At 48.2% G+C, this 19,144-nt stretch overlaps 1 protein-coding gene across 6 annotated transcripts in view; it reads left to right on the forward strand.

The window, feature by feature from the left end:
• Dgkg (diacylglycerol kinase gamma) overlaps positions 1-19,144 on the forward strand; it is a 199,304-nt gene that overhangs the window by 127,408 nt on the left and 52,752 nt on the right. For all 6 annotated transcript variants that reach the window (XM_087902007.1, XM_087902013.1, XM_087902010.1 and 3 more), the window contains one exon: positions 18,055-18,145. In XM_087902007.1, coding sequence (XP_087758133.1) covers positions 18,055-18,145 — 91 coding nt within the window. The remainder of the gene's footprint in view (positions 1-18,054; positions 18,146-19,144) is intronic.

Genomic DNA, 19,144 nt, shown 5'->3' on the forward strand with positions numbered 1-19,144 from the left:
TGCGTTCAGGACACCCCCCTCAGTCCAGGGGTGCATTCAGGGCACCCCCTCAGTCCAGGGGTACGTTCAGGGCACCCCCCCTCAGTCCAGGGGTACGTTCAGGGCACCCCCCTCAGTCCAGGGGTACGTTCAGGGCACCCCCTCAGTCCAGGGGTACGTTCAGGGCACCCCCCTCAGTCCAGGGGTACGTTCAGGGCACCCCCCTCAGTCCAGGGGTGCGTTCAGGGCACCCCCCTCAGTCCAGGGGTGCGTTCAGGGCACCCCCTCAGTCCAGGGGTACGTTCAGGGCACCCCCTCAGTCCAGGGGTGCGTTCAGTGCACTCCCTCAGTCCAGGGGTGTGTCCAGGGCACCATCAAGCCACACCAGATGGGAGTGTCTGCCCAACACACCAGAACTGCCTGTGCTGTTGTGGCCAAGACCTTTCACCACATCTTGTCCTGCTTAACTTCCAGTGGCTCTACGTTGTTCCTCAACCCATCCTGCTGCTCTCCCCCTCAGCTCCCCCGACAGCCGCCCATTTGTCTCCTGGATGCGTGGTTGTTACCCTGGTGCCAGGGCACCGAGAGTCTCCTGCCAGAGCCCACATTCCATTTCAGAGGCCCTTAAGTTCTCTTGCTTTGTATATACGATTCTTTCTCCCCAAGCACCAGTGCCGCCTTCTTGTCGGCACTCTATGTCTCTTACCTTCCTGACACACCTGCCCTCGTCCTCTTCTCCTCAGTACTATGGCCTCTCCTCATGTGCCCTAACCGTGACCTACTGTTTCAGAGGACTACCGTCGGGTCCCAAGCACACCCTCCCTGACCAGCCCCTGTTCTGGCCCCCATATTTTTGACTTGCATTTTCGCTTAGAATCCATCTAGAACGCTCCTGATGCCCTCTCTCCCATGTTCCCTGCCCTCTTTAATGTCTACACTTTACTGTTTGGGGCTAAGCTGATCACTGCACCCACTCATGTAGTTATTTCCAGCTCAGAATGGCTCACCTTATTTGGAACTTAGACTGGAAAGGTAGCATGTTCCTCACTCAGCCAAGATGTGTTAGGTTCCCATGAGTCCTTTGTGATAGTGAATATCATTCTAGGGTGGGGAGGATGAACTACTACAATGTAATGTGAGGGCCGGCTTGTTGGGGTTTCTGTCCTGCCCAGTACCCCAACAAGCTGGCAAGCCCCAAAGAAAATCACACAGAGATCTCCATAAGTTATAAAACTGATTAGCCCATTATCCCAGGCTACTTATCAGCTCTTGTAGCTTATATTAATCCATTGTTCTTATCTATGCTAGCCACATGGCTTGGTACTTTTTACAGCTGGGCAGGTTACATCTTTCTTCTCGGTGGTCTGGGCAGAACTGTGAAGGGAGCTTCCTGCTTCCCAGAATTCTCCTGTTCTCATTGCCCTGCCTCTACTTCCTGTCTGGTTGGTCCACCTATACTTCCATCCTGACCAATCAGCATTTATTTAAAACATGATTGACAGAATACAGACAATTCTCCTGCACCACTACATCTTCTTTCTGGACCCCTTCAGTCTGCATGCACATGGAGCAATCAGACCAACTACAGCTTGTGTCCTAGGACTGCTGTCAAAATTGCCACCTGCAGGTAGCTTAAAGTACCAAGGATTTATTCTCTGAAATCTGAGATCGAGGTATCGCTGAAGTTAGTTTTTTTCCCTAAAGAATATGCATTCCTTGATTCTCTCCTACTGCTAGTTGCCAGAACTCCTTGGCAATCCCTGGCATGTAGAAGCATCCTTCCAGTCTTCTTTCTTGATTACCACATGGCACACATCCTGTGTGCCTCTAGCTCTCTGTCCAAATATCCCACCCCTTCTAATGTCACCAGTCATTGAATTGGACCCACCTTAATCTCAGTCTCATCTTCACGTCTCCAAGATCCTGTTTCCAAATAAGGTCTCATTTATCATGGAGATACTCGGGGCTTCAATAAGGTCTCATTCACCACGAGGAGAGTTAGGACTTCACTATACCAGTGTGAACCACAGCACCAGCCTTCTCCAAAACCCTCACACTCAAGAAAGAAAATCACAAGAAGCATGATGCACTTTGTTTTAACAAAGGGTCAGAAACATTGAGGTGAAAGAAGCAACTAGCTTCAAAAACTAGACTTCAAAAAGAAGGTCAGAAATGAGACTTCAGCAAGGAGAACCAGTATCAGGCGAGGTAGGAGGAGGGAAACAGCCCAGGAAGAGAGCAAGGGTGAGAACAACACAGGTATAAAAGTAAAGGCAAGAGACTACACGGGAGGAGGAAATCCATGCAAGGCAGCTCCCAAGAGCTTGGTGCCTGCAAGGGCACTGGCCCTTTATCTTCAAGGAGAGTGATGGTGGACTCAGAAAGTGGACTCGGAAAGTGGACTCAGTCACAAGATTTGCAAACCTCCTGTGGCTCTGCACATACAGATGGCACTAACCGGACTCAGTGAGTTCTAGAAAATGGGAAGGAGGAGGTGATCTTTGGAGGGGGCTGTGGTATGGATATCTGGGAGGAGATGGAGGAGACTAGAGGAGATATGATCAAAACATATGTCTATATGCATGAAACTCAAAGAATAAATGAAGATATATTTTAAAATTCAAGGCTCCTAGAAACACTGTGACCGAAAAGCCCTGAGCCTGGCTCAAGTGTCAAAGTAATGTGAGACTGACATCAGACACAAAGGGAGAGAGGAGCGGGGAGAGAGATGAGAACATCCAACTCTGCTAAATCTGCGGGAGTTGGCAGCTACCAGGGCTGGGGAAACATGGAAACCAAACACAGGACTTTCTCTCCAGTCCTAAAGTAGGAGAAGATCATTTTGGGGATGAGATGCACACAGCATTATTCTTCACAAGCACAATTTCAGATTTTTACTTGCGGAAGTCAACTTAGGCGGCTTTTAAACAGTGTGTGTGTGTGTGTGGCCCTGGAGAAGAAAAGAATGTTGGGATTCATTAGACATCTATCTGCTGTACTTGACTAGCTAGAACTTTGGAGAATTGTCATTCGTTGCAAATGATTTTTGCCATATAGCCAAGTCCATCTTTATACTTAGAGCTTATTATATTAGTGTATTTATCCTAACTTATTTCTTTAAACAATCCATAATTGCACTTAAAAGGAAACTGAAATACAAAATGAAAGCGTAGTGTTCTTAAGAAGGAGTTAAATGATTTTAGTTTCATTCCTCATTTAAATAAACATTTCTTAAAGAAAAATTTTAGCACTCTTACTACTTAACCAAAAGAAATTTTTGGAAGCGGCCTTTCCTTCCTTTCCATTGGAATCACTGACTCATCAGTGAAATAAGTTGTCTATCAAGAAATCTCGAGGAAACGGCTTTATGACTCTGCTGCCAGGCCATGTGGCCCCGATGTTGACATAGAGACATGGATCTCTGAATTTTCTTGGATTCAACACGAGAAATTTCAACTATCTCACAAGGTGCATAGAGAAATTAGACCAGATGGATAAATACATTTGAAATGATTACTATTGGTTACTGTAGGAAGTAGCAAGGATGCCATTGCAACTGCATGTCTGTCGATTCTTCAGAGCCAATAGGTCTGTACCACAAATGCCGTGTGCTCTGGCTCTTGTCTACAATAACCTCAGCTCTGGACAAAATGTTAGGTTTCAGCCTCGTGTGTGGCATAAGGGTCCTCTCCATGAGCACTCTGTAGAGTGTCATTAGATCTCTACTTTGAAGCCTGGAGGAGTGTTTAAATTCTGGTCTTGGGGAGAAGGGGTCCCATCACTTCACTTTTTACAAAGAAAGCATTTCCCGATCTTCTGATGCTCTTTAGTAAAAAAAAAGGCTCTCCTAGCCCCAAGAATGCACTTCAGAGCCTCCAACTGTCGGGGACTTTTGCAGTCACTGATATTTGTGTTGACTGAACACACACTTAAGGAGAAATTCCGCACACTCTAGTAACAAGACATTTTCTATTCTGTTCAATGGAGAACTCCTTTAATCTTGAAAAGTGGACCTTCTCGAAAAGCATTTTAAAGTGCCAATCAAGCCAAGTACCTTACATTGCCTTTGAACTCAGTGTGCTGCGAGTTCATTGGCGTTCTCCAGCTCTGGGTGACTGCGGGGCATAAGGTAGTGAGAAGGTCGTGGCGAAATTAAAATCTCAAACTGTTGAGCTTAGCGAAGCTTTTATTGCAGCTGTCAGTACAGTGTCCCAGCTACTCATGTTCTCGCCTTCCTCTTCCAGATCACCTTGGCTCTGAACTTGGGGAGAGAAACAGCCAAAGCTCATAAACAAGGGTCGGGGTGAAAAACAAAACAAACTGAGTTGATGGCCTGGGTCATGATTTTGCACACGATTATGATCTCTACCCTACACCACCCCAATCTAACTGCTACACGTGGGCAAGAGGTTGGGACGGTCAACATTGAGCCAGTGGGTTAAAAGAGATATGAAGAACTAGATAGTCTCCTAATTAGACAGTTTGCCCCTTTGCCATTAAAACTCTATGGTATGGTGTTAAAATTCTTGAGTAATCTTCATTTGTCAAAATGGAACACTCAGGGAAAAGATGAATATAAACAAAGGCTGTTTTTCCTGTTCTATAAAGGTAATTAAGTGCATATCATTTCTGCAAGTATCATCAGCTTGAGCCTTTACCCTGCAGCAGCCTGTGAGCCCTGAAGTATGACGTGTATTAGGACTCATGACCAATTATGGCGGCCCCTCAGATGGCAAGGATCAGACAGGGAATGAGTGGAGGAGGCACTTTGAAGCAGCTTCTGAGAGAGCTAGGAGGCAATGGCAAAGGCCTGTATGAAAGGGCCACACATCCAAATACCTGCAGAGGTCAGGGAGCTAACACTAATGAGATGGACGAGTGAGTATAAGGCTTCAAGGAACGAGCGGTAGGGACTCCAGCACACAGTAGAACAGAAGAGACAATATAAAGTGAGTGACCTTGTCTTAGAGTTTCTACTGCTGCGAGAAAACACCATGACCAAGAGCAAGTTGGGGAGGAAAGGGTTTATTTGGCTTATACTTCAGCATTGCCGTTCATCACTGAAGGAAGTCAGGATAGAACTCAAACAGGGCAGGACCTGGAGACAGGAGCTGATGCAGAGGCCATGGAGGGGTGCTGCTTACTGGCTTGCTTCCCATGGCTTGCTCAGACCACCTTCGTAGAGAACCCAGGACCACCAGCCCAAGGATGGAACCACCCACCATGGGTTGGCCCCTCCTCTATTGATCACCAAATGAGAAAAGGCCTTACAGCTGTATCTCATGGGGGCATTTCCTCAGCTAAGGCTCCTTCCTCTGATGACTCCAGCTTGTGTCAAGTTGACACACAGAAGCACCTGGTACAAACTTGTACGGAGCTTCAGACAGTTGTTGTCAGAAGAGCAAACCTAGTGCTGAGTTCTCAAAAAAAAAAAATGTGTGATCCACTGTGTGTGTATGTGTACATATGTATGTGGGGTGTGTGTGTGTGTGTGTGTAGGTATGTATAATTTTCTAATTTTGAGAACCACTGTGCAAGTACACCCCTAAACCGGTAAGATCCTGTCCCCCAAGCCGTCATGCCAATACCCAGGAATTATAATGTAAAGCTGTGATGGGAACCAATGGTTTATTTTTCTTGCTTGACTTGATCTACAAGTTATTGATGCTGTTGATGTAAATGAGTCTCGTAGCAACAGAAAATGAACATTTGAGAAATCAGCATGTTTGCAATGACAAAATGTTCCAGGGTACCATAAAAGACATTATCCCAAAAGAAAAGGACCCACATAGTGGGCAGAGCTAAAGTCAAAGTTTGATTCAGAAATGCATACCAAGGGGAAGTAAGGGAGAAAAATGTGCAGTCTCTGTTTTGGGGTAAAAAGTAAGAGCATGAGACTCTAACAAGGAGGACAGATGTGGGCCTCCTCAAAAGCGAAGGGCAGGACAACTAACAAAGGCATCATGAACTCAGGAGCACAATGGGCTCCCTCAGCTCCCTTCTCACAGTAAGCGGTATTGGCTGACGTAAGCTCCAGGATGTACAAGGGAGTTAGCAAGAAGATGCAGGGGGGGGGGATATTTTTCAATGATTGCATATTCTTAGGAAAATCTAAGAGGAACATTTTTTTGTACAATCTTTGGGAGCCTTTAATGTGGTTTCAACCTACTGAAAATATGCAAAGGCAGAACAAAGCATTTTAGGTGAGGTGGCCTCTTCCTCTGTAGCCAGACTGAAGGTGACTGTCCCTCTGCACCACGGATTCTGACACTGGGATGAGAGGTCCTGGTAAGAATCGGGAGTTTATCCCATAATCCAAGAGGAACGTTTATGGCCAGGAACCTGAAGACCAAGCAGGAGGAGCTTTAGAATGAGATTTAAAGAGGATAAGCTAAGAGCGTGTAAATGAAACTCTAAAACCATAGCCCACCCAGGACAGCAGGTGTGAGCTAGAAATAAGAAGCATGGCAGAGGCAGTGCCAAGCAGTTCACCCGGGGAAATGACAGGGTGGAGCGTGGAGACCTACAGCTGCCAGTGAGAGGGGCAAGCCGGAGGAGTCCTTGCAGGATCAGCACACTGCCGTGGAACAGTGCTGCGGAGCGACAAGAGAAGGCATGGTCGTGTAAACCGCAGCCTCCGAAACGGGTGTTAGGAACACACAGTCAAGCATAAGAAGTCCCAAATGTCAGAGCAGAAGCAAGGCAGAGAGCATACGGTTGAGACTTCAAAAGGATGCACGAGATGGATTCTGCTAGCAGATCTAATACAGGTTTCCCCAGCATTCAAGGTGCTGGCTGATGCTTTTCTATGTAAGGTTTTTGTTTTTTAAGCTGACGAAGGAGATGGAAGGGGGGAAGGGAGGAGGAATTTATCTGGGCATCTGCCCACTTGGTGAATTTTCTACTTGTCTCAAGGACAGTTTCCTAACTCGAGAGGTAGAGGAAACAAAACTGCTTTTCTTGGACCTTATGTGACCAGGAGGCATCTGACGGTGATGGAACAGAAGGCTCGGGAAAACTTAGCTGGAGGTTGAACAGCCCGCCTGTTCTGTGATCTGGGTCAGCAAAAGAAAGAATTACAATGCACACCAAAGCACGTCCTCTCTCACCCTTGCTGCTCCTGCTTGTCTTCACTTTCTCCCAGGCTCCAAGGTCACCACCAGGGACTTTAGGTTAACAGAGTGTTCGTATTTCTTTCCCAGAAAGTTGAGGAAAGCCGAGATACCCACTCCACATTGATCAGGGGAGATGTGCCACGTGTATTCCAAGCTGTAACACAACACTCCTGAAGTTTGCATGTGGCAGTGGGTTTCCTTGGGTTCTGTGTATGGAGCATGTAACCATATGTACGGTCTCAATTTTCCCAGCCACCCCTATAAGATACATAATGCATTCCCAGCTCAAAAATGAAGAAACTCAGTGACAAGGTCAATGGCTTGCCCAAGGCCACAGAACAGGTGAGTGTCTGAAGGGTGACAGAGAGATTCCTTCAGCTCAGCCAACCTGTCTCCAAACCCAGACACTGCACTCTGGGGAACTGGAGGGTTAGCTGACTGTTTCGGGTTAATATGGGAACCCAATCTCAACATAACCCTGTTTCTATGGGTGCCATACACTCAGAATGACAAACAACCGGCTGAAGCGAGGAACTTTTGTAACCCGACCTATCAGAATCATGTTCAGAAAGACTTGGCGGGGGGGGGGGGGGGGGGGGGGGGGGGGGGGGGAGGTGGAGTGGAGGGAAGCAGACATATTATCCAGCCCACATTCTGACTTCATGATGTCACCTCCTGAGCTCTGTTTCTCCCAAGGAAGTGTCAGACCCCTTTACCAAATACCGCAGAGACACCTCCGCGGAAGGTGTGTTTAAGAATCGAGCGAGCGGCCCTTCAGCGAGTCAAGCAGCTGTGTTGATTCGGGCACGCAGGCCACATGCGATCAATGGGAACTAAGACTGTTCCTGATAGCTGGAGCCAGGTTGAGTTTGGGGGGGTGGGGTGGGGGCGGAAGTGCTCTGCTGTCTGTCCAGAGGGTCCCTTCTAACAAGCTAATGGAAAGTGAACTGTGGACCCGTGGCTCAGCTTGGCTCAGCTCTTGGTTATAGCCCTGGCTGGTTAGGAGTCAGGAAATGGCTCATTGTCAGCCAAGCGCCTGCCTTCTCTGGCCTTCAGGGCTTAAGTTCTAATAAGCTGTGCTCGCCTACGTGCCTTAAATGTCCCCAGTCACCTTCAGGTTTGGGCTTTGGGGGCTGATGAAGGGGGTCAACGCTGGAGAGCACAGTTAAGTGCAGAACTTTAGGCGGACACACTCCTATGTCACTTTTCCCTACTTCTTTCCCTCCCAGTCCGGGCTCCTTTCTGTCCCAGTATTTGATGGTGTTGACTGATAAACACTTTAGCCAGCGGGCCTGCAGGGAAAAGAGACTGTTGAGAAGCAGGCACATTTTGTACGTAAAGATTCTTGTTGGTTATCACGGCTGTTTTTAGAAGGTAGAAGGAGGAGCTGTTTTCCAGAGGCCAGCACAGATACTGACACCTCAGAACTCAGGTTCTCAACTCAGGACAGGGAGATCCTGACATCATGGCACCCACCTTGACTGCCTCCCAGAGGTCTGTCTGAGGTTCCCCAGGAAGTGAAAGTGGCGGTGTGTCCATCACCGTAGGAAGTGTCTGAGCAGCTTGCTGGGACTTCAGAGACTGAGTGTGTTGGGTAACCACCAACTATGAGTCTCAAAGAAGCTTTCCTTTATTTATTTACTTACTTATTTATTTGGTTTTTTTGAGACAGGGTTTTCTTTGTGTAGTCTTCCTTGGCTGTCCTGGAACTTGCTCAGTAGACCAGGCTGGCCTCAAACTCAGAGATCCACCTGTCCCTGCGTCCCGAGTGCTGGGATTAAAGGCATGGGCCACCACTAGTGGGCTCTTTCCACCTTTAAGTGGGTTCCAGAGACTGAATGCTGGTTGTCAGACTTGCGTGGCAATTACCATTACCTGCTGTCCTCGGGCACACAGTAATCCCCCTGCCGTCGCCTCCCAAGTGCTGCGATTATAACTAGCGGTCACAATTCTTTCCTTAAATAAGCTTTTTCCAGGGCTGTGTCTGTGTGTGGCCCTGTGTGATAACGGGAGAAATTGACTATTTCAGACTCGGGGAGGCTTTGTCGTGATTGAATGCCCTCTGGAGAAGATGTTGTCAGAGGCCAGACAAAATTTAAGAGAGCCTATCAAAGGAGAATGTGTCCTTAGTCCACAAAAACAAGCTGTCTCCAACGAAAGAGGAGAGCCACTATTAGGAACCTGTAATTCTTTGGAGGGCAGGCTTAGCCTTGAAAGAGAAGCAGAGTCTCCAGTGTAAGGATATGGGTTTGGCTCTTTAGTCCTTTTGGCCAACTGGAAAGCAAAGACCAATGAGGAGGCCCAGACCACTCTGACAAGTACCACAGGACATCATGCGAACACAGCCAGACTACCTTGAGATTGACTCCCATGAACTACAAACATGACGGGGGACTACTAGTCATTCACTCTTATGAGCTTGGCTGTGTGTTCCATTCCTCTAACGTGCCTCTGTGGCGTGATTGTGGAAGCCAGGGAGAGTGTAGTGGTAAGGAGTGTGCATTTACATCGCAACTCTACTCCCCCAGCTGTATCCTCAAAGACTTATTCAGCTTCCTAGAAACATAAACAGGATGCCTAGAACAGAACCACCATCCAGACCCGGCGAGGAGTATCGGCTCCGCAGGCGCCTTTAACGGCTCACGAGTACAGTTTCTAACCATCTCCACGACCCTCCGTGGACGCCATACTCAGCAAAATCTTTGTCTTCGAGAAACCCTTCTAAGTTGTCATTCCTTTTCCCATTCTTACTGTTCAACATTCATTTGCCTTTCTTTCCGTATCTCTTGATACCCATCGGTAACATGATAACTGATAGACTCCCATTCCATATTTTTATTAAGAACTTACTTTTCTTGAGTTCACCCTCTTCCCTTTCCTCCCTCCAAGTCCTCCCATTGTCCCTCCTTTCTGTATTTCAAATTTATGGCTTCTTTTCATTCCCTATTTTCAAAGGATTTAATCCATTGGTTGTCTCATGTGGTCTTTAGCCTGATTAAAATGTACAAAGAACTCGTCTACACTAAGTAATGCCGACAGTGGGCAGGGTGGTTGCTAGCACCTTTAATCCCAGCACTCACAAGGGAGAAGCAGGTAGATCTCGGTGAGCCTGAGACCAACCTAGCCTTCATATTGAGTTCCAATCAAGTCAGGGCTACATAGTAAGACCCTGTTTCAAAAAGGGAGAGAGGGAGGGAGGAAGATAAAAGAAAGAACTTTGACAGTAATTTATCCCTTTATGCTTCAGAGAGTCCTTAGAACCGGTGGTTCCTGGGCTGGGAGGACTTGAATCTCAATGGCCATTTAAATGCAAACTGTCATCTGTGATATTTACCTGTAAAGTTTCACACATGTAAGACTTAAAGAAGGGTCTTGATCTTGCAGGTCATTAAGCGGATTCCCCACTTAAGGAATAGCACGCATCTGAAGCAAGTTTCTCCATTATTGCTTTTTCCGTGGGCTCGTTCTTGAGCACTCCCCTCTCTGCCCTCCCTTCACATCTGGCCTCTCCTTCCTGGTCCCTGGCCACAAGTCTTCTCCTCATTCATCACCCTGTGTCTTCCTGAGGGCCATGAACGCAATCCTGTCCCAAGTATGGAACGAAGCCAGGGAATACCTTGCTCCTTGAAGCTGAAATACACTGAGCCAACACAAATCTGCTGGCAGGCCCAGCAGGCACAAAAGTCCCATTCAAGGCACAGAAATACCCCAGCTATTTATAAAGTCCCTTGCTGACTGCTGGGTGTTCACTTTCCCTTGGACCAAGAGAGCCACTGCCGCCCCTCGGAAAGGATTATTCCTTTCACGGCTCCGTGACCAAGGGTCACTGGGGGCCCCATTCCGTGAGCAGCGAGAAAAGGGGACAGCATGAAGGGTGGATTAGATGTGGTGACAGTCTCTCTGATGGTCAAGGGCAACTGAGGATGCCAGAGACACGGATGGCCTCGGCTGCACCTGTGAGGTGACAGTCATGGACTTGTGGTGACTGACACTCTAGCCCCCGACATAAACCCACCTGCCGTTCCTCTTCTTGGGTTTTGGTTTTATAGCTCTTCACATAGACTTTGGTTAACGTGATGACTACATATCCAAAGGCATTTGGAGTTCAATGACATAGAATATTCTCAGGTAACATCTCAGTACCACGACATCCGCCATTCAACTATAATTAAGCTGTGGCTACCTGTGCCTTTTTCATGCTTCTGATTTGCTAGGCTGCTATTTATGTTAGTGACCCAATCTTAGTTTATTATTTTAGCAAAAACGCCAACAACTGCTCAGGAAACTCCATGTCTTAGTGACCTTTCTATTGCCATGCTAAGATACCAAGACCGAGGCCTCTTATAAAGGAGAGTGTTTCATTTGGGCTCATGATTCCAGAGGGTTAGGGTCCATGACCATTATGGCGGGGAGCATGGCAACAGGCAGGAGGCAGGCTTGATGCTGGAGCCTTACCTTAAAGTGGGAGGCAAAGAGGGAGCTAACTGGGAATGGCAGGGACTTTTGAAACCTCAGATCTCACTCCCCGTGACACACCTGCTCCAGCAAGGCTGTCATCCCAAACCTTCCCAAAGAGTTCCACCAGCTGGGGACCAAGTATTCAAATATATATTAGCCTATGGGGGCCACTCTCATTCAAAGCCGCCACATCCAAAACCATTCCTTCTTTCACTGAGATAAACTCTGTGATCGTGCATCATTAGTGTACAGAAACGACCCGTCGGCTAGGTACAGTTTTTCCAATACAGAACACCCTCTTGTGGGCAGCATCTGTTCTGCCCGGCCTCCCAACCCAACACAGACTGGCACAGAAAGCCCAATGATCTATTTCAGTCATGAGCTACTCAGGGAACCTGGCTATCAAAGTCTAAACCACAAGAAGGGATGCCTTCAGTTCAAGGCTTCTATGGCTAGAAATAACTGTAACGTTCTCTGTGTAGACTTCTAAGCCCAGAGAAATGTTTTCATGTTTTGACTTTTGATGACTTCAAAGGCCTGTTGCCCTAAAAACTTCCTTGATTCCCAGAAAAGAGCCACCAGGAGGCTCAGGTTGGTTGAGGGAGCCGAACACACTGTTCTGCTGGTGCAGATGGGGAGCAGCGAGCTGGGTTTTACCTGTGGGCCCTTCTTGAAAACAACCTATTCGTAGCTGTCAGGATGATGACTGATCCCAGCCTTAAATTGCTGACAACATAAAAGAGCATTTTTAATTAGTCTCCTCTCCTTCCCCCTTCCTCTGTCAAATGAAAAGCCTCAACTAATTCATGTGTCATTGATGTTATTTTCCTATAAACTGAAGGGAATTGAGATAGCCAGAACCAAAATCAACCATGTATCAACGACTGTTGTCTGTCACATGGCTAAGAACCTCCTGGAGTCCAACAGAGGGCCGGAGGCTTCAAGAATGGGTCCACCTGGGGAGATCAGAGTCTGTAACCAGGAGCCTCAAGGACCTGGAGATCAGCCCTAGGGCAGGGTTCAGGGTTAGTCACCTCCAGCTGCAAGGTGATCATGAGAAGAAGAGAAACGGTGGCCAAAGAAAACTCAGGAAGAGAGATGCAGGAAACTGTTCCAGGAGTCATTAAAACATTGTTAGTTTTTGCTTCTTCAAAATATATTGGCCACCTGGGGGAAAAAAAAATCTCCTGCCTTACCTCTAAAGCCAAAGCGGAATGAGGCTTCCAGCAACTGTGTCTCTTGGCAACAAGAAAGGACACTTTCTGACTATGCATTAAACCCCTGACCAGTGCTTCACACTTGCCACAGAAGCTTCACAACCTTGTTGGGTAGAGGATGATGTTTCTACTCTGCAGTTGAGTGAGGATTCAAAGAACTTGAATAACTGTCCAAATAAGAAGGTGACAGAGCAAGGCCTGAGCCCCAATCTCTGAGCCCCCAAATGCTATGGTCTGTACAACAGGGGAAGAAGCAGATAGACGGGGCCACATTCAACAGCAGAATCCTCCAGATCTAGTAGTAATGCAGCCTGGGAGTTGTCTATGTTCTCTGTTTGGCAGAGAGAAGGGGCTGTGAGTCTTCTGCCTTGAACTATAGGCTGCTGTGCCCCTCTCACTTCCCACTAAAGGCTAGGAGAGGGGCTGGGCTGTGATGGTTAAGGGAAAGGAGGAGCGGGTGTGGCAGAGGAGAAGCCAATCTTTGGATCCTCTCACAGAATAAATAATACCTGCTTTCTTCTAAGAATTAAAGCAATTTTAAATAAGAATGTTTAAAAGAGGGGCTAGAGAGACACCTCAGGGCTTAAGAGCACTGACTCACTGGCTGCTTTCATAGCCGACCCAGGCTCCATCTCCAGCACCCACATGGCAGTTCACGGTCATCTGCAACTCCAGTTCCATGGGGTCCAGTGCCCTCTTCTGTACTCCTCGGGCGCTGTGTGTGTGTGGCACACGCAAAATACTCATACACGTAACATTAACAATAGAAAAGTAAAGTGTTTAGCAGACTGCAAAGCCAAGGGGCTGTGGGAATAGAACACGTTCACTCCTAACCCCAAAACACCTGCATTAGCAGAGGACAGATGGACTCTGTAAGATCTGAAGGACAAGAGTGTCAAGGGGCCAGTGGGCCAATGTTAGTCTTAGTGACTACTGAAAAACCAAAGTCTCAGTGAGGTGAACACACAGCTGGTCCTTATACAGTGTGTGACCCATAGCAGGTGTCAATATAGCTTCAATATATTTGGAGGAATGGAGAGATGGATACATGGGCCAAAAATCAAAATCATTTAGTTGCAGTGAAGACTACCCCCAGAAAACTGACCTCCTGCACCCTGGTCTCTGGAAACTCGCCTGCACGCACCATGCTATCCTAAGGCTGAGTGCTTCGTCAGCGACTTTCGGTCTTCACGACAGCCCCACCAATCCCACCTCCTACAGCTCTGACTCTATCCGAGCATCGTGGCGCTGCCATGGTTCGGGCCTTGGGCAAGTCTCTTCTGGACGCCCGCACCACATCCAAACTGCTCTCCAAGCCTCTGACCTGCATTTGGGAAGCGCTTCTTGAGCAAGCATGGGGGCCTGAGTCCAGATCCCCAGCACCTACACAGGGGAGGCAGAGACTGGCTGATGCCTGGAGCTTCCTGGCCAGTCAGTCTGGCCAAAGCAGTGACCTCTAGATTCACTGAGAGGCCCTGTCTCAAGACATAGGTGGAGATCAATGGAAAAAGATTCCTGACATCACTTTCTGGCCTCCATACATATCCTTACTTACACACAAAGTACCTGCACACACACATACACACACTCACACAAACAGATATACAAACCACACACACTCCAGAGCCCTTACAAGAGATCAGGTCATTAATGTTATCATCCTGCCCAAGGATGGCCTGTGACTCCCTGCAGGCCTCATGGTCCATCCCAAACACTGGCATGTCCAACCTACTTCTCCAGTTATGGCTAGCCAGCGCCCTACCCCACTGCTACTTGAGTCCTCTGTCCCTTTGGCACTTGCCCCGACCCATTTCCTGGGGTTGTGGTTTATATGTGGCTTAGTTCCAGTGTAGCAAGGTTGAGAGGAAGCAGGGGCTTTGAGGGACCCCTGGATCATAAGGGACCTGCCATCATGAAGGATCAGGGGAGCTTACTCAAGAACGAGTTTGTTTCTGTGAGGGGTTGTTACAGAACAGGCGCAGTTCCTCAATTTGCTTTTGCTTCCTCCCTCCACACACACACCTGCTTCTCCTTTTCGCTTCCTTGCCACGCGATGACACAGCACAAGGCCTCGTTGAGCCAGTGCCTTGCTCTTGGACCTCCAGCTAAATAAACCTCTTTTCTTTTTAAGTTCACCAACTCTAGGAGTTTTGTTATAGCAATGGAAATGAGATGCAGACCTCCCGGGCCTCCTCCTCTGCCTAGAGTGTTTGCCCTTTATTTTCTCTGCTCCCTTGCATTTTTCTGACCCCATTAAGAACATCACCCTACCCTAAAGATACTTGCCCTGACTGTTTCTGGGCCCACTAAGAACTGAGTGTCCTTCCTTCTGTATACCCTAGTGCTTAACCCATCACAAAACAGCCGGCTTCCTTGTCCTCTTTACAAGGTGCCTGGGTCACGAAATTCTGTGTTCTCTTCTTTGTTGTCTGTCATACACTCCTCTCCAGTTGGTGACAAAATGAATGTGTGCTGTGTTCATATTTTTTTAATTTTTCATTGTGTTTATTTGTAGAAGTGGATGCACACGCACTATGGTGCACATATAAAAGTCAGAAAACAAATTTTACAACAGCATGTGGGTTCCACGGATCGAACTCGGCTCAACAGGCGTGGTGGCGAGCGCCCTTGCCCACTGATCCATGGCTCCAACCCCATATTAATATTTGTTCCACAATAAACATGCGGCTCAGCTTCTCAGAAGCATATTTGTCGTCTTTGACCAACCACATGACCAGTCCAGAGAATTAACTAGGGATTAGGATGTGGTCTATGACTCTTGAAAAAAAAATGTTTTAAATTAGATATGAGGGGAACAAATTTTTATCCAAACGTCAAAACATATGATCTAACAAATATGACTATTTTCCTTCCCAGCACATACAAATGCATAAAGCCTCCAGCTATACAGCAGCAAGCTCTGTCATTTCCACCTTACTGTGTTGTCCACATAGATCAGGGGAGGGCTAAGAGTAAGGGGCATCTTCTCACTCAGTCCTCTCCACCTTCCTGAGAAACAGATCTTTCTCCTTCGCTGTTTTACAGCAGAAGAGAGTGAGATTTAAAAAGATTAAACATCCTGCCAAAGGTCACACAGCCATCCATGATCGGGTAATCCAGTCGGTCCTATTACTCTGCAGGACTGGCCTAGCCGCGACCTCTCAACCTTATTAGACCATCAAAAGAGCCACTTTGGGGCAAAAATAGCCATGGTTTCCGGAAATTTTTATTAAAACTCTAAATCTCCAGGCAATAACTTTCAGAAGTCATGATTCAGACCCGCAGTGACGCTAGGCAACAGGCTCGCAGGCCGGGTCTCCCGCTGCAGAGACGCTAGGAATGCTGGGAGGGAACGCAGGACCCTGGAGTTCAGAATCACCTGCGTTTCCCGTCACTGGGTCTCCAGCCATCACTGCCTGCTGAAAGGCGCTGTCCTCCCGTTCCTCCGAGGACTCCTCTCCTTCAGGTTCAATAGTGCCATATTTGTCAACAGTTCTACAGCTTCTGCTGCCCTGGCCCTGCCCACCAGCCATAAGTATAATGATCATCTGGACACCCATAAAAGTCCAAGCTCCGGGACTCTGTTCCACAGCTGTCAGAGCCTACAAATCAAATGCTGGCCCCAGTCTTTCAACCAGTTCCCCGGGGGGTTTCTGAAGGATGCTAACACCTGAGAAGCAGAAGTGGAGCCCCAGTCCTGCAACCAGCAGCATCAACAGCAGTGTTAGAGACTGGCAAGTCAGGGACTCCACCAAGAATGACTAACCCTGAATCTTCATCTGAACGAGATCCTTGGGTGAGATACAACATGCACACACTTCTGTGCAGAGGAACGGTCATGTAGGACAGTGCTCCGTTCTCAAGTTTTCCCCACCGTAGCATGCACTGAAAATGAAAATACTTCCGGGACCCAGTGGAGGTGCAGGTGAGAATGCCTGCCGGGACGCAGGACTCAGCCTGCCCCAGACCTCACGGGCTACGCTGAGGATTGAAAAGGCAATGACTCAACACAGCCCGCCATGAGCACCGGCCTACAGCACTCCCGATATTTCTCGGGGGTTTTTATGAAGTTCCGTGATCTACACTTTTCCCGACCTGTCCTTTATTCTCACACAGATCAAGAGTCAGGCAGGCTGTTGCCCAATAAACTAGAGCTTAGAAGTCTTCATCAGGTAGAAAAAAAAAAAATGCAGCCTTGTGTTCCAGCGCTAGGTGAACTACTGGAGAACCGCAGAAAGCATGGTTGGTGGGCCGATGAGTCAGCCACTATGCCCTGGAAGAAACTAGAGCCTCCCTCCTCTGAAGAACACTCTTTCTCCCCCTTCGACAGAGCTCGGGACTAGTGACAGTCGAGGAGGCTTCCTCTGTCTCCAGTGCCAAGAAGAATGTCATTTTGTTTAATCCTTTCTTAGCAAAATCTGTCTGCCTGTAAGCTGGACAGGTGTTCCCCTCTCAGCCAGCCCATTAATGGGGTGACAGTTGGGGTGGAAGAAATGGGAGTCCCGAAGGGACACTTCCTGATGAGACCGTCTCAGCACACCACAGAGGATCAGGGACCCCACCTGACTCTGAAGGCCCCGACACATAAGCACCCAAATGACTTTTATTCCTCTCCATCCCCTGCAGAAAACGTGGAAAATTTGTAAAGCTCAGCTTGTCAAGCAAATCCTCTCTAAAGAGCTGTGCAGCCTATGCAAATCCCCTGGGAAGACAGTGGCCATGGCTCCCAAACAACCCATCTTTATTTCTTCCTTCTCTTTCTGTATCTGCACCAATTCTGCCACTCTGCTTCCCCCAAACAGAAAATGGGCAGAGCATCACGGACTGGGTCTGGTTTGGTCCGGAGCTTCCCTCGTCTATCTGAAGACTGCACATCTCCCAAGGCTCAAAAGGCTGCTTGGCCTTTGCTCTCTGCATTGATGTTAAAACAACAGTAAGCAGGGCATGCTGTCATTTGCTACCTTGAGCGGACTTTCTCCCACAAGGCTCCCTGACGCAGCTCCAGAGGAGAGCATGCCTTTCCCGCCCTAAACAGGGAGCTTGGGGTACAATTAGCAGCTCACCCAGAGTCCATGATGTCTAACACAAGAGCAGATTTCTTAAGTTTCTGGCAAAAACATGTTGATAAATTTTCTATTCCTTGATAATCCGACTGACAAGTGTTGCAATGTAAGATTAGGGAATTTGGGGACTTGGGCCACACGGGCCAAAGAGCAGAGCTATTTCTCGGGACCAGTTCAAGTACAGAATGTTGATTGAAAATGTCTCTCTGCTTCATGATCTAGGATGAAGAACAAGCTGTGGTATTTTGAATTTGGCACCTCGGAGACCTTTGCAGCCACCTGCAAGAAGCTTCATGACCACATAGAGCTGGAGGTAAGTCTAGTCTCCTTCACAGAGACCGCCCTGTCCCCAGATGTCTCCACAACCTCACTTAGAGGGCTCCAGCCATTGCTGAATTCCCTCTTACCCTGTGCAAGTGAATCCTTGTGGCTCTGGAATCCTTCCAGTCACAGCCATTCTGCCTCTCGGCCGTGCATTCCTACTTAAAGAGACAGGGGAAACAAACAGACAAGGGAAGAAGGCTGTTGCCGGGGTTACTGTGGCCGTGGCACAGCAAGGGTGGTGCTCGTGGGCTGAGAGCTGATCAGAGAGCATCCTCCAACTCACCTGCCCCAGGGCTGACTCACAGGGGCCCAGGACCAGTGCTGTGGGTGTGTGGCCTGTGCATGGCTCCTGTGATCTGAAGAGAAGATTTTGTCATCATCTAGAAGTTCTAAATACTTTTTTTAAAACAAAGAGCCGCGTGTTTTGAGTTTGAACTGAGCCCCACAATTATAGAGCTCATCCTGCCGGTGCCCGCGGTGCGCCACGCTTTCCCCAGGACTTCAGCGCCTGTAGCAGCCTGCCTCAGACAGTTTGCCTGCTGGCGCCCCTTGCCTGGTTGATGAGCTTGCCTGCTTCCTGCCCCACTTTTACGGTGCTGCTCTCCTGAAGTCTGCTAGGAGCATGTCTCTGGCCTATCAGAGACCAGATTTCTATGCACACATCTGTCTTCACTCCTTGGGCCTCTGCCCATGGATTCTTTGCCAAGAATCCTACCTTCTCTGTGGATTCAGGCCTGCAGTCTGCTTTGCACCTGAGAAAAATATATTCAGGCAGGTGAGGAAATCTCCTATCATCTCCCCCACCCAATCCGGAAAAAAAAAAAAAAGGGTCTAGAACCTGCTGAGCAATGAGCCTCTATTGAGGCCTAGCTACCCCTCTGATAGGAGGACTAAGCCTGTGGCAGAGTGGGAAGGACCTGCCACTCCCTGCTGGAAGGGAGGCTGTGCCCATGCTTACAGGGAGTGTTCACAAACAAGGCACACAGCC

The sequence above is a fragment of the Myodes glareolus genome, chromosome 2 (genome assembly GCF_982192425.1).
Source record: "Myodes glareolus chromosome 2, mMyoGla1.1, whole genome shotgun sequence".
In the NCBI taxonomy this organism is placed as follows: Eukaryota; Metazoa; Chordata; class Mammalia; order Rodentia; family Cricetidae; genus Myodes; species Myodes glareolus.